Genomic DNA, 23,882 nt, shown 5'->3' with positions numbered 1-23,882 from the left:
GCCAAATGGGTAGAAATGTTGATAATTTGAAGATACATTAAAAAAAAAAAGGACAGGTGCTAAGAAATAATTCTAAATAGACTCACTCATTTTTTTAAAAATATTTTTATTTATAAATCTTAACACGTAAACATTCCACACATGGTACAACAATGGCCCACGATATCATCACATAGTTGTATATTCATTACCTTGATTATTTTTTTAGAACATGTACATCACTCCAGAAGCAGAAACAAAAAGAAAAAAGAAAAAACTCATACATAACATACCCCTTACCCCACCCTTTCATTGACCACTGTATTTTCCATCTATCAATATATATTATTTTCAGTTTTAACAATTGTTCCCCCATTATTTATTTTCTAATCCTTATTTTTTACTCAGCTGCCCATATCGTAGATAAAAGGAGCATCAGAGGACTTCTGGGTCAAGATGGCTGCTTAACAATGTGCGCACTTTAGTTCATCCTCCAGAACAACTACTAAATAACCAGAAACAGTACAGAACAGCTCCCAGAGCCATGATAGTGACTGGACACACAGCGTACCCCAGTCTGGACCAGCTGGACCGGCTGCGAGCACCCCCCAGAACCGTGAGTTCACAAAGCTATGGTGGCCAGCGCCCCTCCCCCACAGGCCACTTCCCAGAGGGGAAAGGAAAGGACTTTAACAGCAGCAGGGGCTGGGCACAATCAAACGCCAATTGTGGAACTAATTAACAAATTCTGACTACTAAAAATAGGCCCCCAGGTTAGGTGAACCTGATCAAAGCAGAGGTTGCTCATTTTTGCCCCGGCACCAAGGGGGCAGGACTGATAGAAAAAGGGGGGGGAAAAAAGGAAGGAAACAGAGGTTTTTGTGGCTGTGTATCTACAAAGGCTTGACTACTTCTGGATACAGCTGCAGGACTTTTCAGGCTGCAACTGCCCCAGGTATAGGCAGAAGTGAGCTCTTTTGGGGGCTTATCTGGAGCTTGCGCCTTCCCCAGGGGAGGGGTGAAACCCCACCCAGGTGGAATCCCTCCATCAAGGAATTCAGACACCAGGGCTTGGGAATTTGAAGCCATTAAAACCAGCCTACAACCTCTCCTCTGTCTCCACCAGGCCCCCAGCAGGGAGAGTCTGCCAAAGTTAAAGGTACCGCATCATCTTATGCTGGTGGGACCTGCAGTCTGACAAGCACCACATACTGGGCAGGATAAGAAAAACAGAGTCCAGAGACTTCACAGGAAAGTCTTTCAACCTGCTGGGTCTCACCATCAGGGAAAACCAACGCAGGTGACTCTTTCCTCCTGATAGGAGGCCAGTTTGGTCTGGGGAAATCTGACTGGGGTCTATAATATCTATGTGTGTGTGGGGGAAAGGCACCACACAAGCAGGGCAAGAAACAAGAAAACAAGAACTGAAAAATTCTCCTTTGTTAAATAAAACTTAAGCTAAAGGTCCAGATAAAGCTGAATGGAATGCCAAACAACAGATAGACAACAAATTCATCCAGCAAGAAAACCCTAGATAGAAGAAGTGAAAGCAATCTCCAGAATAAACTAATTAAGGTAATTAAATGCCTACACGCCAGCAAAAAATCACAAATCACACTAGGAAAATTGAAGATATGGCCCAGTCAAAGGAACAAACCAACAATTCAAATGACATACAGGAGTTGAAACAATTAATTCAGAATGTACGAACAGACATGGAAAACCTCACCAAAAACCAAATCAATGAATTGAGTGAGGATATAAAGAAGGCAAGGAAAGAACAAAGAGAAGGAAATGAAAGTCTGAAAAAACAAATCACAGAATTTATGGGAATGAAAGACAAAGTAGAAGAGATGAAAAAAAAAATGGAAACCTACAATGGTAGATTTTGAGAGACAGAACATAGTATTTCTGAACTGGAGGACGGGACATCTGAAAATCCAAAAACAAAATATAGGGGAAAAAATGGAAAACTATGAGCAGGGATTCAGGGAATTGAAAGTCAATATGAAGCGCATGAATATAAGTATTGTGGGTATCCCAGAAGGAGAAGAGAAGGGAAAAAGAGGAGAAAAACTAATGGAGGAAATTATCACTGAAAATTTCCCAACTCTTCTGAAAGACTTAAAACTACAGATCTAAGAACTGCAGCGTACCCCAAAGAGAACAGATCCAAATAGACATACTCCAAGACATTTAATAATCAGAATGTCAGATGTCAAAGAGAAAGAGAGGATGACCTTGAAAGCAGCAAGAGAAAAGCAATCCATCACATACAAGGGAAGTCTAATAGGACTATGCGCAGATCTCTCAGCAGAAACCATGGAGGTGAGAAGACAGTGGGAAAATATATTTAAATTATTAAAAGAGAAAAACTGCCAACCAAGAATTCTATATCCAACAAAACTGTCCTTCAAAAATGAGGGAGAAATTAAAACATTTTCAGACAAAAAATCACTGAGAGAATTTGTGACCCAGAGACCAGCTCTGCAAGAAATACTAAAGGGAACACTAGAGACAAATACGAAGACAGAAGAGAGAGGTGTGGAGAAGAGTGTAGAAAGGAAGACTATGAGTAAAGGTAAAAAGAAGGAAAATTAGATATGACATATAAAATCCAGAAGGCAAAACAGTAGAAGAAAGTACTACCCATGCAGTAATAACACTGAATGTTAATGGATTAAACTCTCCAATCAAAAGACATAGTCTGGCAGAATGGATTAAAAAACAGGACCCATCTATATGCTGTCTCTACTCAAAGGACATGAGGCCAAGGACATAAATGGACATTTACACACCAATGTTTATAGCAGCATTATCAACAATTACCAAGAGATGGAAACAGCCAAAATGTCCATCAACAGACAGTTGGCTAAACGAACTGTGACATTTACATAAGATGGAATATTATGCAGCTGTAAGACAGAATAAAGTTATAAAGTATGTAACAACATGAATGGACCTGAAGGGCATTATGCTGAGTGTGATTAGCCAGAAACGAAAGGACAAATACAGTATGGTCTCACTGATATGAACTGATATTAGTGAATAAACTTGGAATATTTCCTTGGTAATAGAGACCATCAGGAGATAGAAATAGGGTAAGATATTGGGTAATTGGAGCTGAAGGGATACAGATTGTGCAACAGGACTGAATATAAAAACTCAGAAATGGACAGCACAATATTACCTAACTGTAATACAATTATGTTAAAACACTGAATGCAGCTGCATATGAGAATGATAGAGGGAGGAGGGCTGGGGCATAAATGAAATCACAAAGACAGATAGACGATAAAGATTGAGATGGTGTAATCTAGGAATGCCTAGAGTGTATAATGAAAGTGACCAAATGTATAAATTTAAAAAATGTTTTTGTATGAGGAAGAACAAAAGAATGTCATTACTGCAGTGTGCTGAAAATAGATGGTACTTAATATTTTAAAATTTCAACTAATGTGTGAGACTAAAGCAAAACATGTTTATTGGTACAAATCTATACTCTGACTAGTGCATCTCCTAATATAACTTATGTAGATAGTTGATTGAACACCTTATGTACATGGAACTTTGTATAGGACATGAGATTTTGTTGGTTTGTCCAGGTGATACCCTGATGAGTCCCAGAGTGATTTGATCAGTGACTGGAAAAGTATTTGCAAAGTCCCCTTCGGGGAATGGTGAGAACGGGGGAAAACTCAACTTCCCCAAGTTGAATTCTTGATATTCTTACAAGCAGCGTGGACAACCAAAGCTATAGGCTGAGCTCCCAGTCTTGGGGTTTGTTCATATGAAACTTAACCCCACAGGGGATAGGTCAAGCCTACTTAAAATTAAGCCTAAGAGTCACCCCCAAGAGAACCTCTTTTGTTGCTCAGATATGGCCTCTCTCTCCAGCCAACACAGCAAGCAGACTCACCACCCTCCCCCTGTCTACGTGGGACATGACTACCAGGGGTGTGGATCTTCCTGGCATCGTGGGACAGAAATCCCAGAATGAGCTGAGATTCAGCATCAAGGGATTGAGAAAACCTTCTCGACCAAAAGGGGGAAGAGTGAAATGAGACAAAGTGTCAATGGCTGAGAGATTCCAAACAGAGCTGAGAGGTTATCCTGGAGGTTATTCTTTTGCATTAAGTAGATATCACCTTGTTATCCAAGATGTAATGGAGAGGCTGGAGGGAACTGCCTGAAAATGTAGAGCTGTGTTCCAGTAGCCATGTTTCTTGATGATGATTATATAATGATATAGCTTTCACAATGTGGCTGTGTGATTGTGAAAACCTTGTGTCTGATGCTCCTTTTATCTACCTTGTCAACAGATGAGAGGAACATATGGAATAAAAATAAATAATAGGGGGAACAAATGTTAAAATAGATTTAGTTTGAAATGCTAGTGATCAATGAAAGGGATCAATAAGGGGTATGGCCTGTAAAAATTTTTTTTTTGTTTGTTATATTTTTCTGTTGTTTTTTTATTTCTTTTTCTGAATTGATGCTAATGTTCTGGGATATGATCATGATGATGAATATGCAAGTATGTGATGATATTGTGAATTGCTGAGTGTATGTGTTGGGAATGTTTGTTTCTTGTAATTTTTTTTAATTAATAAAAAATTAAAAAAAAACAAACAAAACAAACAGACAAAAAGGAGCATCAGACACATGGTTTTCACAATCACACAAGCACATTACAAAAGCTATATCATTATACAATCATCTTCAAGAAACATGGCTACTGGAACACAGCTCTACAGTTTCAGGCACTTCCCTCTAGTCTAGTAGACCTTAAACTAAAAAGGGGTTATCTATATAACGAGTAAGAATAACCTCCAGGATAACCTGTTGACTCTATTTGAAATCTCTCAGCCACTGACACTTTATTTTGTCTCATTTCTCTCTTTCCCCTTTCAGTCGTGGTGGTTTTCTGAATCCCTTGATGCTGAGTCACAGCTCATTCTAGGATTTCTGTCCCATGTTGCCAGGGAGGTTTACACCTCTGTGTCATATCCTACATAGGAGGGGAGGGCAGTGAGTTCACTTGCTGTGTTGGCTTAGAGAGAGAGGCCACATCTGAGTAACAAAAGAGGTTCTCTGGGGTGACACTTGGGCCTAATTTTACATAGGTTTAATCTATCCTTTGTGGGGGTAAGTTTCATATGAACAAACCCCAAGACTGAGGGCTTGGCCTATTGATTTGGTTGGTCCCTACTGTTTGTGAGAATATCAGCGCTCCAAATGGAGAAGATGAATTTTCCCCCTTTCTTGCCGTTCCCCCAAGGGGACCTTGCAAATACTTTTTTATTCACTGTTCAAATCACTCTGGGATTTATCGGGGCATCACTCTGGACAAACCTACAAAATCTCATGCCCTATTCTACCCAATTTATTTTAACCTTTGTCCCCCCATCATTTATTTTTTTATCCATATTTTTAAACTCATCTGTCCATACCCTAGATAAAAGGAGCATCTGTCACAAGGTTTTTATAATTACAGTCACACTCTAAAAGCCATATCGTCAATCAATCATCTTCAAGAATTAATGTGCTAGAACACAGCTCAACAGTTTCAGGTACTTCCCTCTAGTCACTCCAAAATTCCACAAACTAAAATGGGGTATCTGTATAATGCGTAAGGATAACCTCCATGATAACAACTGAATTCTATTTGAAATCTCTCATCCACTGAAACTTTATTTTGTCTCATTTCTTTCTTTCCCCTTTTGGTCAAGAAGGCTTTCTCAACTCCTTGATGCCAGGTCCTGGCTCATCCTGGGATTTCTGTCCCACGTTGCCAGGGAGATTTACACCCCTGGGAGTCATGTCCCATGTAGGTGTGTGTGCAGGGGAGGAGGGCTGTGAGTTCACTTGCTGTGTGGGCTTAGAGAGAGAGGCCACATTTGAGCAACAAAAGAGATTCTTTGGGGAGTGACTCTTAGGCGTAATTTTAAGTAGACTTAGCCTACCTTTGCAAGAGTAAGTTTCATATGGGCGAACCCCAAGAAAGGTTCGGCTTATTGATACAGTTGTCTCCACTGTTTGTGCGAATATCAGAAATTCTCCAAATGGGGGCGTTGAATATTTCCTCCTTTCTCCCCAGTTCCCCAAGGGGACTTTGCATATACTTCTTTACTCGCTGCCCAAATAACTATGCGATGTATTGGGGTATTACACTAACCTGGACAAACCAACAAAGAATAGACTCAACATTTGTGGGACCTATGGCATGGGTAGAAACAGAGACCTATATACCAAGTATAAATATAAAAAGTCACAAATAAATTGAAACTTACAAATAAGTTGAACAAATAAATTGAACAGAGAATGAAACAAAATTTGTTCTATACTCTTTCCTTGGCAAATATGTCTTGAAAACATTCTGGGACGCCAGATTTTAATTGAGAATTCTAAGCCAGAATTTATGGCCATGATGGTGTAAGGACAGCCAGACTCTGGGCTTTGGTCTATAGTCCATCTTCCTTCTTTTCCTACCTTAGCTTTATTATTTAACATGGTGGCCTTTAAGCATATGCATGAACCTCTGTGGTAGTTAGATTCAGTTATTAACTTGGCCAGATGAAGGTACCTAGTTCTGTTGCTGCGGACATGAGCCAATGGTACGTGAACCTCATTTGTTGCTGATTACATCTGCAGTCAGCTAGGAGGTGTGTCTGCTGCAAGGAATGACATTTGACTTAATTGGCTGGTGCTTAAATGAGAGAGCTCAATGTAGCACAGCCAAAGCAGCTCAGCATACCTCATCCCAGCACTCGCAGCTCAGGGCAGGCCTTTGGAGATGCAGAAAGGAATTACCCCGGGGAAAGCTGTTAGAACCCAGAGGCCTGGAGAGAAGGCCAGCAGAGATTACCTTGAGACTTCCCATGTAAGAAAGAACCTCAGATGAAAGTTAGCTGCCTTTCTTCTGAAGAACTAACAAAATAAATTCCCCTTTTGAAAAGCCGTTCCATTTCTGGTATGTCACATTCCTGCAGCTAGCAAACTTGAACAACCTCCCAGCTCATGCGTAAGCGGTGAATATACCACTCTGTAAATTGTTGCTTAGAGACTCCTTGTGCCAAGCTGTACATATATCAGGATCATTCTTGGGAGAATGGACCTGGGCAAAAGGTCCATGCAGGTCCAGAACTATTTGGACAGAGAACTGAAGGTTGCAAGAAATGGATTGGAATGGGACGGGGTCATAGGTAATAGATTAGCATGCCCCCTTGGTCCTATAAACTCCTGACTCCACGAGGATGTGCACAGCAAGAAGAGAGCTGGAGTAAGACCCCTCAAGTATGGACTGCAGTTTTTGGGCCCCTCTTGCTCTTGTCTAAGGGTTCTAGTTTTTGCTCAGGATACGTATATGCCATTCTTCCCCTCCTTTTTTTAATTAGAGCAGTTATAGGTTTATAGAAAAATCATGTACACAGTATGAAGTTAGTGCCTATATTCTAATTCCTTTAGTCTTCCCTAATATTATCACATCGCACTAGTGTGATACCTTTGTTATAACTGTTGAGATGTTATAATTATACTATTAACCATAGTCCATAATTTACATTAGGATTCATCTTATGTGTTGTACAGTTCTATGGTTTTTTCCCACCCAGGCCTCAGAAAGAGGCCGCTTTATTGGAGGCTATAGTGTCATCAATTTTCAGACTGTTTGTAGCCCTGGGACCAGGGATGGGCATTTTCCTGTGGCTGGGGGAAGAAGGAGGATAGGGATCTCCCCACACCTGGGGGCTCAACTGCGTCTGCTCCTGGGGTTAGCAGATGTGATTTTGACAGAATAGGCCCTGAAGGCCCTAGGGCCCCCACTGCTGGAGAAGTTCCAAAGCATTGCTGCCCATGGTTCCCCTGAAGAACAGCCCACTGCAAGCACCACCAAAGGAATTCACCGCTGTGATGTTCACGGCTCCCAATCCATCACTTTGTATTCGGCCAACTGATTCTCCTCACCCTCCAGCAGTTTGTGGTAGGTGGTGAGCTCAATGTCCAGGGCCAGCTTCCCATGCTCTTCGGCCTCAGCAATGGTGGCCTCCAACTTGGCATAATGGTTCTTAATGTTATCAATCTCAGGCTGCTTCCTCTCGATGATCTAGCTCATCTTGGCAATCTCATCCTGGATGTTCAGGAAGTTATCCCCATGCTTCTCTGCCTGAGCCTGGAGGGTGTCAAACTTGGTCTGGTTCCAGGCCTCAGCCTTGGCCTGGCTGCAGCTAGTGATTTCCTTATACTAGGCCTTGATCTTGGCAATGATGCCATCCAGGTCTAGGGAGTGGCTGTTGTCCATGGAGAGTACCATGGAAGTGTCTGAGATCTGGGCCTGCAGCTCCGTCAACTCCATCTCATAGTCTTAAGGAATTGATTCTCATTGGCCAGGGCGTTTACCTTGGCCCCCAGCTCCACCTTGTTCATGTAGGCAGTGTCCACAACCTTTTTCAGCATCACAAATTCATTCTTGGCAGCTGCACAATGGTTGATTTCATCTTCAAACTTATTCTTGAAATTGTCCACCACTTCTGCATGGTCCATAGCTCCACCTCTAGGTGACCCCTGTCTGCCTGCAGTGTGTACACCTGCCACCATAGGCCAGAGATCTGGGCCACAGATAGATGCAAGAGGCAGCTGCTCTTGGCTGACTTCTGCTCCTGCAGTAGTGCCCACTTGGTCTCCAGCAGCTTGCTCTGCTGTTTAAGGAACCATACCTTGTTGAAGAAGGAAGCGAACTTGCCATTGAGGGTCTTGACCTGCTTGAGCTCCTCCTGGTATAACTGCTGAATGGAAGGGTCGCTGTCCACCTGCAGTAGGGTCAGAAGGCTCTGATTGATTGTGGTCTCATGGATGCTGGCGCCCAACAGGGCCCTATAGGCTGAGTGTGGTATCATGTGCAGCCACAAGGCACCCAGGCCGAAAAGGCTACTGCTGCCAAAGCCCATAGGGTGCCCTGAACTCAGGCGCACCTGCATGCTACTCCCAGGGAAGGAGGTGGACTGCGAATTGAAGATCTGGGAGCTTAAGTGGATGCATATGGTGGCTGGATCCAGGTGAATCTAGCTCTGGGGGGAGGAAGAGTGTGAACTCTCTAGTTCTACGGAGTTTTAACATTTTTACCTGGTAATAAATATATATTATACATATATATATATATATATATATATATATATATATATATATAAGCTAACATTTCTTCTTTTACCCACTTTCAAAAATATAATTTAGGGATGTTGATTACATTCATAATGTTGTTACCCTTCCCAAAATATATGCACTTTTGAGAATTAATTTTCAAAATGAAGAATGGACAGACAAAAAGGCTGACCACATTTTGTTTAAGAAGAAGAATTAAAGGAGAAAAGATCAGAAAAAGAAATCTTTATTTTTTCTGATCTCTTTGGCAACCATAATTTAAAATTTTCATTATGTCTCTTAAAATAAAAATGGACATGATAGTCCCCCTCACCCCCAGACCCAACGAACGAATATAGTACCTGTCTGGATTTTTACTATAAAACAGTATTACAAAGATATTTTGTAAGAAGGCCACAGGTGTGTACTTCTCCTAATTTAAAATACAAATGAGGCAATTTGGAACAGAAAAAGGCCATGCCTTTGTCATCTAATGGAACTTTGTCCTAGCTCTGTACAGGTCATGAATCTCTGAACAGGTAACTGAATATCTTGGTATATAAGTTTCTTCATCTCTAAAATGGGAATAATTAATTTATCTCATTGCATAGTTGTGAAGATTAAATAAGAATATATAAAGTGGTCTAGACACATGGAAAGCATTTAATAATTATTAACTATTAGTATGTGTAAATTCTTCAGGATCTATTATCAAGAAAACACAGAACAAATAAAATTGAGAAAAAAGTATTCTTGATATAACATTTAAATTGCTTTATTAAAGTGACAGAAAAGGCCTACTTACGAATCATCTAAGTGCCAAGTCTAAAAACAAGTTTCTTGAAAAGTCAAAATAGAGGGTTCTGTTGAAGTCCTTTTAATCTTCTTATAAAGTCAATTCTAAATTATGAATGGAGAAAACCCAAAGTAGAGAAGATTAAGAAAGAAATTCTTGTTGCACCCTCGAAGCAAAAAGGTTATTATTATTTTTTAAAATAAAAAAAGGAACTTTCTTGCAAAATTCTGTAGGGTGTGGATGGTGGGGGATAGGTTGAGTCTGATTATGGTATACATTCAGCATGGCATTAACCAGTAATTGCTCTTATGGCTAAAACCATGGTTATCAGTAAAGTGTTGAGAGCAAAACTAGAAGAATATGGCAATTGTTGTGATACAGGAATTTACCTCTAACAAGAGTAAGAGTGTTGGGAGAACCTGAAACCATGCCACGTGAACACAGGCTGAAGGATCTGGGACTGTTAAGATGGAGAAAAGGGAGGCTTTAGGTAGCTATTGTAAAAAAACTGGAGGATTAAACCTTTTCCTGAATAACACAAAATGAAAGAATTAGGAACTATGGGATTGAAAGAAGATGGAGTTTTAGTTTAAGCGATGCAAAGGTGGAATGAACCGCTTCTGGTGCCACTGAGTGCCCCACAGAGGTAGGAGGTTCTTGAGGTTGTTGTAGAGACTCAAGCATCAGCAAAGGAACAAAACCCTGTGGTATTTAGTCTTTTCAAACCTGGGATTCTGTGATTATAAATGAACAAGCCAGCTGCCCAGATCAGATGACATAATTAGGCATGCGGACATTAGCTACTGAAAACACAGACTGGAGTTACAAAAAATGTTTAAACTACTTTTTTTTTACTAAAAGTTGAACAGAGTTTATTATTTACTGAGCGTCCACCACCATGACTAGAACAACTGGGGGATGAAGGAGGCCAATTAAGCTATAGTGACAGGAAAGGTCTTTTTGAAGATGACATCTGAACAGAGAACTGAATAAAGTGAGGGCTTAAGTCATACAAAAATCAAGAGGAAGAGTGTTCTAAGCCGAGGGAACAGGAAGTAAAAGACTGTAAAGTATAACAGTTTAGAATATTTGAAAAACAGCAAGGAAGCCAATGTAGCTAGAGGAGAGTAAACACAGGCCAAGAATTTGGATTTACTCCAGGTGTGAATGCAAGCCACTGTGTTTTATGCAGGAGACTGACATGATACGACTTATATTTTAAAAAGCCCATGTTGGCTGTTGTGTCCCATAATGAATATGAATGAATTACTAAAGCTATCCAGTGCCTTCTAAAAGTACTTACCATTAGGTCGAACTAGGAGCACGAGTTCCCCAGAATGTCTCTCACAGCTCGCTTTAATAAACATGACAACCTGATCATGGGTATGTTCTGCAATGTCACGACCATTGATCAGTACAACTTGGTCCCCTTCATTCAGTCGAGGGACACAGAGATCAGCCTGCAATGTAATGCAAGTAAGGTTTCAACTTTGCATGTGGCTTTCTGAAGCAAAGCACAGGAATTTATTTTTATTGATTCTATAGGAGAACTAAAATGACATAGAAATTCATCTATATAGTCATTCATTTATTTTTTAAAAAAAGTAGAAATCTACTTCTCTCAAGAGGACACTAATTTTTTATTCTTCATTCAACAACTTCTTTCCTGAAGACCTATTATGTGCGTAGCTATTAGGGACACAGATAAGACTGATCTCAAGTTGCACACATACAGGCAGTCCTCACCTTACAATGTCCAAATTTCAGTGACTACCATTTAGTTAAATAACACTAGTCTCCCAACAACATGGTTCAAATTCCAGTTACTATATCTTAACTGTGAATTGCACAAGGTACAAATTTCACTGTTAGCTCTTCAGTCCACAAATCACTACACAAATAATAGACACACATCATGATCATGACCAACCACAACATTTCTTTCAAAATCTGTTGATATATCACAGCACACCTGTTACTGAGTTCAAACACAGACAGCAAAGCCTGTAGTCGTGCTGCCCTCTCTGCCTCCCAGTGATAAACTCATGTAAAAAGGGTTTATCTAAGAAAGGAATTGGCCAAAAAGGTGAAACTGCAGCAAAGAAAACTGACAATGCTGGAAGCGGAATTCAAATAGAATGTAAATGGAGTTATAGAAGAAATTTAGTGAAGAATTTAATGAGGGTGAACTTATGGACATAAATGAGGAAAGTGGTTGTGATGAAAGGATGATGATGTCCTAGCAGAAGTGATACTAGCAAAAACTTCTCATTAAAGGAACTTGTCGAGATATTTCACAACATTGAAAGTGCAAAGGATAAACTGTTGGAAGCTGATCTTAACTTCCAACATGAGCAACATGTTCTGGGAACACAGTGAAGAGAATACATGACAGTCAAATTGAAGGCCAGAAGGTTGGACCTTACAAAAAAGGAAACCTTCTATGGCAAAGGTATGAAGCAATGAAAGCACAGTATTCAAATTAATGATAAATCCAGAGTCAAATAAAATCTAACAAGGTACTGTCATTACTAGAAAAAGCACTGAACTACAAAGCCAAGTTTTTTTCTCTGCTGCTTACAAACTGTGTGATCTTATACCTGTGAAATTCTGAAAATGGAGCAGATATTGTCCTGATTATTTCATTGAGCATTTGTGGTGATGAAATTAGATGATCTAACTCAAAGCTTTAAAATCTGGAAAATTCAAATTTAAGGTTATATATAATCATTCTTCCCAGTTGTCATTCCTTTCTCTATTTCTTTAGTAAGGCAGATGGCATTCATACAGTCTCTCTGTACACTACCATTTTTGTGCACCAACCGGATCCCAAGTTTTTGTAAACTACTTCTCAGATATCTGAGAAGTGGTGAAGTGGGAGTAATACTGGGAGCAGTGTAATGGGTGGTAGCTGGAAGAGCTATCCTCTCATCTTACTTTGTGGGACAGAAAAGAGAAGATCTATGGGTAGGGAAAGGATAGTTATGACTCTTTCTTATTATAACTTGCATAAAGCCACTGGTATCTTTACTTAAGGGTGCATGTAATCTTTTTACTTCCAGCAGATATTTAGACTAATGAGGTATTATACTAACCATTATGTTATAGCAATCACATATATATATATTTTTTACCCATCATCACTGACACGAACTCTCAAACTAAACCAGCCTTTTGTCAGGTATGCTATATATTTTTTAATATGCATTCATTCTGATCTGGAAAGTCTAGTTAAACTGTATAATAAAACAAATTTTGAAGACCCTGTACTTCCTAAACAAAACAAAACGAAGCAAACAAACAAAACAAATTTTGATGGAACAACAGCAATTGGCTCTAAGTTATAAGATAGGAAGGAAAATGTGACTTCATTTGAGAATTACTTTATCCATTTTAGAAGGTGTTCAACATAAAAATGGTACTAAAATATTTGAAAGCCTGTTTTCTTTAATTTTCCTCTAACATTCAAAATGTGGTTTCCAACTTGAAGACTGTGGTAGGCTTCTAAATTAATAAAATAATATAAAATGACAAATTCCTATTCTTTTAATTTGTTAAAAATTCAAACAAAACCTATATTCAAACAAAACCCAGTTCTAATCGGCAGAAAGGAAAAAAATTATCAACAATTTGTATGCCTTAAAAAAAACATTAGAGTCAAAGAATTCTGTTTGAAAACAAACCTGTCTACGAATGTTTCCTGAACCAACTTGACTTAATTGAAAACTACCTTTACTGTTCAGAAAAAGAAAATTTCTTTTGTGTCATTACCTGACTATCACAACTGGCATACAAACAGAGAAAAATTTATTATCTTTTCTAATCGTAACAGCAATGCATGCTCATTGTCATGATTCAGACAGCTGAGAAAAGGAATACAGAAGAAAGTAAACATAGAAGAAACCAGTAATTCTACTACTCAGATGAAATACTGTACATTGCTAACATATGTTTCTATGCACCTTACTAACATTAAAAAAAAATTAGATCAAACATATTCCATATACATGGAATTATAATCAGCATCTTTCCAAAATACTATAGTATATATGTATTTCCATATGAATACAGTTATATTATCATTTCAGTAGTGACAAAGCAAAAACATAATTTATTTAACCAATTCTAATGATTGACATTTTGATTGCTTTCAATTTTTGCTCTTACAATTAACACTATGGGGAACATCTTGGGATAAGTACCCATTGTTCCCTAGTCCAATTCTTCATTAGAGGAAATTCCTAAAAGTGAAATTATCAGGTCAAATAATATAAATTTTTTTTTAAGTTTTCGTTTAAATTTTCGTTTTTATCAGTTATACTTTACATAGTTTAAACAGTTGATTAGATTTATACAACCACTGAGACAAGAAACCATTCCCAGTGTTCCTCCTACCATCTCTATCTCTGTAGCAGCAACTTCTTTCAACACTTAGCTACATCTTTTGGTATTTTCTCCGTATCTCTAAACAATATTTCCATATTGTTTTTCTTGAGTTTTTTGATTTTTAGGCATTTATTCAGTGTTCTAATTATGATAATTTTGTGTAGTATTGCTAGCTAAGACATGATGCATGATATTATATGTTTAGGTAAGTCACAATACCTCAGACTAAATAATGAAGCCCCATTAAAAATATAATTTATGAGAAAAAAAAGAACATTAAATATTTTAATAGATTGTGGATTATCTCCCCACCATTTATATTCCCATCCTTCATATACATGGTAGTTCCCCAGCACTCATTTTATATGTCATATCTCTGTCCTGGACTCCTAACCACAATTAATTTGTTCCAAAGGGGGAATCTGATCCAAGTTGAGTCTATCAAGGATTTCCTTTTCAGGAGTTTGTAATTTGGACTGAGAGACTGTCACTCTGGGTGGCGATATTAAATCTGGGAGTGTTTTTATTAAAAAATTCTTTTTATTGCTAAATATAACATATATACAAAGAAAAGAGAGAAAAAGTAATGATTTTCAAAGAGCACTTCAAAAAGTAGTTACAGGGGGTAGGCCATGGTGGTTCAGTAGGCAGAGTTCTAGCCTGCCATACTGGAGACTCGGGTTCGATTCCCGGTGCCAGCCCATGCAAAAAGAAAAAAAAAAAGTAGTTACAGGACAGATTTCAGAGTTTGTTATGGGTTACCATTCCACTGTTTCAGATTTTTCCTTCTAGCTACTCCAAAACACTGGAGGCTAGAAGAAATTTTTCTTCCTTTTTTGTGAAAAATAAGATATATACAAAAAAGCAATACATTTCAAAGCACATCACAATGATTAGTTGTAGAACAGATTTCAGAGTTTGGTATGGATTACAATTCCACAATTTTAGGGTTTTACTTCTAGCTGCTCTAAGATACTGGAGACAAAGTATTATCAATATAATGATTCAGGAATCATACATGTTTGTTAAACCTTACCTTCTCTGTGTAACTCTACCATCACCTTTGATTTTTCTCCCACTCTTTAGGGGTATTTGGGGAATGCCCATTATAACTTTTTCATGTTAGGAGGGGCTGTCAATAATATGGGATAGGGGGATGGAATTAGTTGATGTTCTGGAGATGCTACTCCCTCTGCATTTCAGTGCTTATCTGGTCCAGAGACACATCTGAAGGTCGTAGGTTTCTGGAAAGTTATAAATCTAGGTGTTTTAAACAGTTCTCTCCTACCACACTGACTGAGGAACAGAACAGTGGTAGCTAAAGAATTTCGATTTAGTAGAGACTTGGTTTCTACTTGGTTTCAAGTCCTATAAATATACAGCTGTATAAATACACAGCTTTTATTTAGACTGTTTATTTGGAGTGGCTTGAGAAATAAGGTAGATGTAGTATAGAAACCGGTTTGCACTAAAAAAGCACAATGCAACAATCACATGAAAAGAGAAATCAAAATAGAAAGTCCTGATGACTTTTAAAGTTCCTTTTAGAGTTCTAGCTGCACTGCAGTCTTGGTGTTTCTTTTTTTAATGCAAAAGTAATGATTCAATGACTGTAAACAAAATAAAGCAACAGAATTGTGCTTCTTTTGCAGACCAAGGACAATGAAATATTTAGCTAAAATTTTTCCCATACAAATATGAAACAATATTCATAGAGAAAAAATAACCTCACAAATAACTGACTGGTGATGAATACACACCAAAAGTTTGACCACAGCAAAACATAAATTAGAAATTTGGGGGGTTATTCATACTTTAAATTGAACATGCTCATTCTAAAACTTAAAACTGTAGAAGCTCATAATAAATTGCTTCCATTTCTAGATATTATGGACAAGGCATATGACCATTGTTTATGACTCTTAGAGTCTTAAATTTGAAATTACTGCTACACCACTCATTAAAAGAATTTTAGGTAAAGTTCTTTCCTCCAGCAAACTGCTGGAATATTTAAAAATTTGTTTTAGAAGTACAGTGATAAATGGGCATTTTAACAGCCCATTAATTCCATCATAACCCATGGAAAATGAACATGTTATCTCCATATTCCATGGTTACATTTTTCTTTTCAACATGTATTACTGTAAGGACTTGTCAATTGTTTCCACTGGAACAGAATTTAGAATTAGATATCCACATTAAAAATATTCTGTGCTGATAAGCAATGCTCAAACATGGGCTATCTGCAAAAGCTGAACCAGCTGGGAGAATTTTAACAACCATTTCTGAGTACATGAAACACAATCATCTCTTCATAGTATTTATAAATAGATTACAACAACACTGTTTTCTATTATGTCATATATCAATATGGCATTATACAGTAAGCATAATGCCATCTGATTCTTACCCTCCTTGGGTTTTATAAGACAAGGTTACAGCTATATGATAAATTTATTTATGCTTAAGCCACGATTATTCATGAGTACTCTGTCATTGGCAACCAAAAAAGTCTTTAAAAACCAGATCCCAAATCACATATCCTGACAGCCTTGATCAACAACTGCAAAGCACCAAAAAAGCATTTTTGGCTTCTTTTCTTGTGCTGTTGGTTTATACCTTCCGTAAGACAGACAGACTTAAGTGATAAAGTGTTCTGATTTAAAAGTCTCGAAGACTACATAAGAAAAGGGAAACTAAACTAAACTAACAACATAAACTATTATGTTGTTAATAGTAGTTAACAACATAAATGGAAATTTGAAATCTACATATAAAGAGCAACAAAGATAGCATACACCCACAACTAATGAAGAATTGTCCTTAAGATGAGCAGAAAGTTCTAATTGTTTAAGCTGAATACTGGGTACATGGGGGTTCATTATGTTTTCTTTATATCTGTTTAAAATGTCCTCAATAGGTTTAAAAATCATTCTTGTAGGGAAAAAAACTCACTGGCATCATTTCCATTTAAAGTAATTTTTTAAACAATAAGCAGGCAAAAGCAATGTAGATAAACTATTCTAAGTAAAAAAAGCAAGCAAGCAAACAAAAGACTCAAACATATCTTTGTTTACATTTAGTTAAGGGGATTATTTTGACAGAATCTGTTCAAACTTTAGAGGCACTGTAAGTCATACATTGCTTCTTTGTACAAACATGAAATATAAAAACTCCTATAGACAGCGAAAAAGTTAAAACTAACTTCCCAGCAGTCGAACAGATTCTGCCATCAACATTTGATAATTGATAAATTAATAGAAAAGAAATGATTAAATATCTTACTTTGTTTAAATAAATCTAATGATAAAAACTAGCACATATTCTTGAAACTAGGATTTACTTGCAAGATTTAGATAACTCACAGGTGTTCCAGGTGCTACTCGGGACACAATCACAGGCATCTTCTGATCATATCCTCCCTTAAAAATAGAGTAAGTTGAGTATTGCCAAATATTACCAAATGAGAATATCTTAACATAAAAATTGAGTATAATATAAATTACGTATTACCTTTACATTGAATCCAAACCTTCCATTTTCATCAGGTTTCATCCTGATTAGAACAAGATTATCATGTGGAATACCACCATTAGGCTTAAAAAGACAAAGAGAAATCATTTGAGATTTTCTTCACTTGTAATCTTTCCTTCAGATGTGCACGAAGATGCTTTTTTGTATTTTGATATTACTGATGTTATGTAAGGAATCAATTCAAATCAAAAGACTAGCTCAGAAAGTAAATTCCTTTGAAGAACAATTTGCAGTTACCCCAATTAGATATATTCTCTCATGCCTTCTTACCACTGCATATTAGAATATAAATTCCAGGAAAGCCATGTCTGACTTTATTAATTGCTACAGCCCTTTAACCTGGCTCAAAGCTTAGCACACAGCAAGTGCTAACAAGTGTTACACGAATCATGTTTCTCCTTTTGCTGGTGTTATTTTTTTTTACATTATTTAGATGCAATCAATTCACTCAATTAAAGTGTACAATTCAATAGTTTTTACTATAGTTACAGAATTGTACAGCCATGATTTTAGACACTTTCATCACCCGGAAAAGAAACCCTGTACCCATTAGCAGTCACTTCCTATTCCCCTCTATTCACCTGGTTCTAGCCAACAACTGATCTACTTTCTGTTTTTTTGGATTAGACTGTTCTGGATATTTCATATAATTAGAACATATGGTCTTTTGTGACTGTCTTCTTTTGTTTAGCATGGTTTATGCATGCTCTTTGAGGGGAGGTATCTCATGAATTCTTACTCATCCTCCAAGATGAAGGTCAGATGATCTCTTCTGAAAAGTCGTCCCTTATCCTTCACAGCTGAATTAGTTACAACTACATTCATTCTGTGAAAGCCCTATAATTACTTCTAATTATAGAACTTAAACTGTTTCCAAATTGTCTACCTACTTGCTAGAATCCCGACTGCCTCTTCCATGCTCAAGGATATTGCTAAAGTAATTCCTTATTCTCCTGCATTATCAAATTTTCCCATTCATCAGGGGATTAAAAAAAGAGAACTCTATTTAGATCCCACTTTCCCATCCAGCTATCGCCCCATTTCTCTCCTTACCTTTTCTCTTAAATTCCTGGTAATAATTGTCTACATTTCCTCCCTTTATTTCCCCTAGTACCATTCTCTCTCTTTTTTTATTATGATCATTATGTTCTACATGCATAATCAGTAATTCATAATATCATCACATAGTTGCACAGTCATCATCATGATCATTTCTTAGAACATCTGCATCAGTTCAGAAAAAGAAATAAAAAGAAAACAGAAAAAAATTCAAACATACCATACCCCTTACACCTCCCTTTCACTGATCACTAGCATTTTAATTTAAATTTATTTTAACATTTGTTCCCCCTATTATTTATTTTTATTCCATTTGTTGTACTTGACTGTTGATAAGGTAGATAAAAGGAAAATCAGACACAAGGTTTTCATAGTCACACAGTCACACTGTGAAAGTTATATCATTATACAATCATCTTCAAGAAACATGGTTACTGGAACACAGCTCTACATTTTCAGGCAGTTCCCTCCAGCCTCTCCTTTACATCTTGACTAACAAGGTGATATCTATTTAATGCATAAGAATAACCTCCAGGATAACCTCTTGACTCTGTATGGAATCTCTCAGTCACTGACACTTTACTTCGTCTCATTTCACTCGTCTGCCTTTCGCTCGAGAAGGTTTTCTCAATCCCTTGATGCTGGGTCTCAGCTCATTCCAGGATTTCTGTCCCACATTGCTAGGAAGGTCCATACCCCTGCGAGTCATGTCCCACACAGACAGGGGGAGGGCAGTGAGTTTGCTTGCTGTGTTGGCTGGAGAGAGAGGCCACATCTGAGCAACAAAAGAGGTTCTCTTGAGGGTGACTCTTAGGCCTAATTTTAAGTAGCCTTAAGTTTCGTATGAACAACCCCCGACTGGGGGATCAGCCTATTGTTTTGGTTGTCTCCACTGCTTGTGAAAATATCAAGAATTCAACTTGGGGAAGTTGAATTCCCCCCTTTCTCATCATTCCCCCCAAGGGGACTGTCATGGTCAGGTTCATGTGTCAACTTGGCCAAGTGGTGTACCTGTTTGTCTGGTTGGGCAAGTGCTAGCCTGTCTGTTGCAATGAGGACATTTCATAGAATTAGATCAGGATCATGTCGGCTGCATTCACAGCTGTTTCCATTTGTAATCAGCCAATGGGAGTGTCTTCTGCAATGAGTGATGCTCAATCTAATCACTGGAAGCCTTTTAAGGAGGATTCAGAAGAGACAGGCTCTCTTCCTGCTTTAGCTGGCGAGCCTCTCCTGTGGAGTTTGTCCAGACCCTCCATCAGAATTGTCAGCTTCACAGCCTCACCTGTGGATTTTGGACTCTGAGTTGCCATGGTCATGTGAGATACTTTTATAAATTTTATATTTGTGAGTGTTCCCTGTTGATTCTGTCTATCTGAAGAATCCAAACTAATACAGGGACTTTGCAAATACTTTTTTATTCACTATTCAAATCATTCTGGGATTTATTGGGGCATCACTCTGGATAAACCAACAAAATCTCATGTCCTACTCAAGGTTCCATGTGCTTATGGTGCTCAATTAAACTGTCCACATAAGTTATATTAGGAAATGCACTAGTCAAAATATAAATTTTGTACCAAATAAACATTTTTTGCTTTAGTTTCACACATAAGTTTAAATTTTAAAATAGTAATTGCTATCTATTTTCAACACTCTGCAGTAATGACATTCCTTTGTTCTTTCTCATGCAAAAACATTTTTTAATTTATACATTAAGTTACCATCACTATACACTCTAGGCATTCTTAGATTATACCATCTCAGTCTCTACCGTCTATCTTTCCTTCTGACTTCATTTGTGGCCCCAGCCCTCCTCCCTCTATCATTCTCACATTCATCTTCATTCAGTGTTTTAACATAATTGTATTATAGTTGCGTCGTATTGTGCTATCCATTTCTGAGCTTTTACAATTAGTCCTGTTGCACAATCTGTATCCCCTCAGCTCCAATCACCCAATATTTTACCCTATTTCTATCTCCTGAAGTCTCTGTTACCAATGGAATTCTCCCAGTTTATTCACTAATGTCAGTCCATATCAGTGAGACCATACAGTATTTGTCCTTTTGTTTTTGGCTTGTATCTGACTCAGCATAATGTTCTTGAGGTCCATCCACGTTGTTACATACCTCATAACTTTATTCTGTCTTACGGCTGCATAATATTCCATCATATGTATATACCACAGTTTGTTTAGCCACTTGTCTGTTGATGGACATTTTGACTATTTCCATCTCTTTGTAATTGTAAATGATGCTGCTATAAACATTGGTGTGTAAATGTCCATTTCTGTCCTTGCCCTCTTGTCCTCTGAGTAGATACCTAGCAATGGTATTGCTGGGTCATATGGCAATTCTATATTTTGCTTTTTCAGGAAGCACCAAACTGCCTTCCACAGCGGTTGTACCATTTGACATTCCCACCAACAATGGATAAATGTCCCTTTTTCTCCACATCCTCTCTAGCACTTGTCGTTTTCTGTTTTATTGATAATGGCCATTCTGGTGGGTGTGAGATGATATCTCATTGTGGTTTTGATTTGCATTTCCCTAATAGCCAAGGAAGTTGGGCATCTTTTCATGCACCTTTTGGCCACCTGTATTTTCTTTTCTGAGAAGTGTCTGTTCAAGTCTTTTGCCCATTTTGTAATTGGGTTGTCTGTCTTTTTGTTGTTGAATTGAACAATCTCTTTATATATTCTGGATACTAGACCTTTATCTGATATATCATTTCCAAATATTGTCTCCCATTCTGTTGGCTGTCTTTTTACTTTCTTGACGAAGTTCCTTGATGCACAAGTGTTTAATTTTGAGTTCCCGTTTATTTATTTATTTATTTAATGCTCGTGCTTTGGGTATAAGGTCTAGGAAACTGCCTCCTATTGTAAGATTTATAAGATATTTCCCTACATTTTCTTCCAACAGTTTTATGGTCTTAGATCTAATGCTTAGGTCTTTGATCCATTGTGAATTAATTTTTGTGCAGGGTGTGAGATAATGGATCGTCTTTCATTATTTTGCATGTAGATTTCCAGTTCTCTAGGCACCATTTATTGAAGAGACTGTTCTGTCCCAGGTAAGTTGGCTTGACTGCCTTATCAAAGATCAATTGTCCATAGACGAGAGGGTCTATATGTGAACAAGGTATTTGATTACATTGGTCAGTATATCTATCTTTATGCCAGTACCATGCTGTTTTGACCACTGTAGCTTCATAATACGCCTTAAAGTCAGGTAGTGTGAGGCCTCTGACTTCATTTGTCTTTCTTAGGACATTTTCAGGTATTCGGGGCACCCTGCCCTTCCACATAAATTTGGTTATTGGTTTTTCTATTTCTAAAAAGTAAGTTTTTGGGATTTTAATTGGTATTGCATTGAATCTGTAAATTAATTTAGTTAGAATTGACATCTTAACTATATTTAGTCTTCCAATCCATGAACATGGTATGCTCTTCCATTTATTTAGGTCTTCTGTGATTTCTTTGAACAATTTCTTATAGTTTTCTCTGTATACATCTTTTGCCTCTGTAGTTACATTCATTCCTTGAGCTGAGACTCAGCATCAAGGGATTGAGAAAAACCCTAGAATGAGCTGAGACTTAGCATCAAGGGATTGAGAAAACCTTCTCGACCAAAAGGGGGAAGAGGGAAATGAGACAAAGTGTCTATGGCTAAGAGATTCCAAACAGAGTTGAGAGGTTATCCTGGAGGTTATTCTTATGCATCAAGTAGATACCATCTTGTTATTCAAGATGTAATGGAGAGGCTGGAGGCAACTGCCTGAAAATGTAGAGCTGTGTTCCAGTAGCCATGTTTCTTGAGGATGACTGAATGATACAGCTGTCACAATGTGACTGTGTGATTGTGAAAACTTTGTGTCTGATGGTCCTTTTATCTACCTTGTCAACAAAGGAGTAGAACATATGGAACAAAAATAAATAATAGGGGGAACAAATGCTAAAATAAATTTAGTTTGAAATGCTAGTGATCAATGAAAGCGAGGGGTAAGGGGTATGGTAGGTATAATCTTTTTTTTTTCTTTCCTGTGTTCATTTTATTTCTTTTTCTGAATTAATGCAAATGTTCTAAGAAATGATGAATATGCAACTAAGTGATGATACTGTGAATTACTGATTATGTTGATGTTTTATTTTGTTTCTTAATTTTTAATTAATAAATAAATTAAAAAAAATTCATTCCTAAATATTTTGTTCTTTTGGTTGCAATTGTAAATGGAATTTTTTTCTTGATTTCCCCCTCATATTGTTCATTAATAATAATATAGAAACACTATAGATTTTTGAGTGTTGATCTTGTAACCTGCCACTTTGCTGTACTCATTTACTAGTTTTTCTAGCTTTGCTGTGGATTTTTCAGGGTTTTTGACATATAGTATCATATCATCTGCAAACAGTGAGAGTTTTACTTCTTCATTTCCAATTTTGATGCTTTATACTCTTTTTCTTGTCAAATTGCTCTGGCTAGTCTTCCAACACAATGTTGAATAAAGGTGGTGGTAGTGGACAACCTTGTCTTGTTCCTGATCTTAGCGGAAGGTTTTCAGTTTCTCCCCATTGAGGATGATGTTAGCTGTGGGTTTTTTTTTTTTTTTATATATTCCCTTTATCATGCTGAGGAAGTTCCCTTCTATTCCTGTCCTTTGAAGTGTTTTCAACAGGAAAGGATGTTGAATTTTGTCAAATGCCTTTTCTGCATTAATCGAGATGAGCATGTGGTTTTTCTGCTTTGATTTGTTGATATGGTGTATTACATTAATTGATTTTCTTATGCTGAACCATCCTTGCATGTCTGGGATGAATGAATCCTACTTGGTCATGGTGTATAATTCTTTTAATGTGCTGCTAGATTTGATTTGGTAGAATTTTGTTGAGGATTTTTGCACCTATATCCATAAGATAGATTGATCTGAAGTTTTCTTTTTTTTTGTATATCTTTGTCTGGCTTTGGTATGAGGGTGATGTTGGCTTTGTAG

The 23,882-nt window shown here is 37.5% G+C and overlaps 1 protein-coding gene and 1 pseudogene across 1 annotated transcript in view; both read right to left on the bottom strand.

Moving 5' to 3' along the window:
* Positions 1 to 23,882, bottom strand: part of PTPN4 (protein tyrosine phosphatase non-receptor type 4) — a 363,873-nt gene that overhangs the window by 17,710 nt on the left and 322,281 nt on the right. Inside the window, 3 exon segments of the mRNA XM_077151764.1 lie at positions 11,214 to 11,370; positions 17,662 to 17,718; positions 17,810 to 17,893. Coding sequence (XP_077007879.1) covers positions 11,214 to 11,370; positions 17,662 to 17,718; positions 17,810 to 17,893 — 298 coding nt within the window.
* Positions 5,234 to 11,141, bottom strand: LOC143676763 (keratin, type II cytoskeletal 7 pseudogene; annotated as a pseudogene).

Source organism: Tamandua tetradactyla, chromosome 3 (genome assembly GCF_023851605.1).
Source record: "Tamandua tetradactyla isolate mTamTet1 chromosome 3, mTamTet1.pri, whole genome shotgun sequence".
Lineage (NCBI taxonomy): Eukaryota > Metazoa > Chordata > Mammalia > Pilosa > Myrmecophagidae > Tamandua > Tamandua tetradactyla.
The sequence above is the reverse complement of the archived record's forward strand: the minus strand, read 5'-3'. Positions and strand labels throughout refer to the sequence as shown.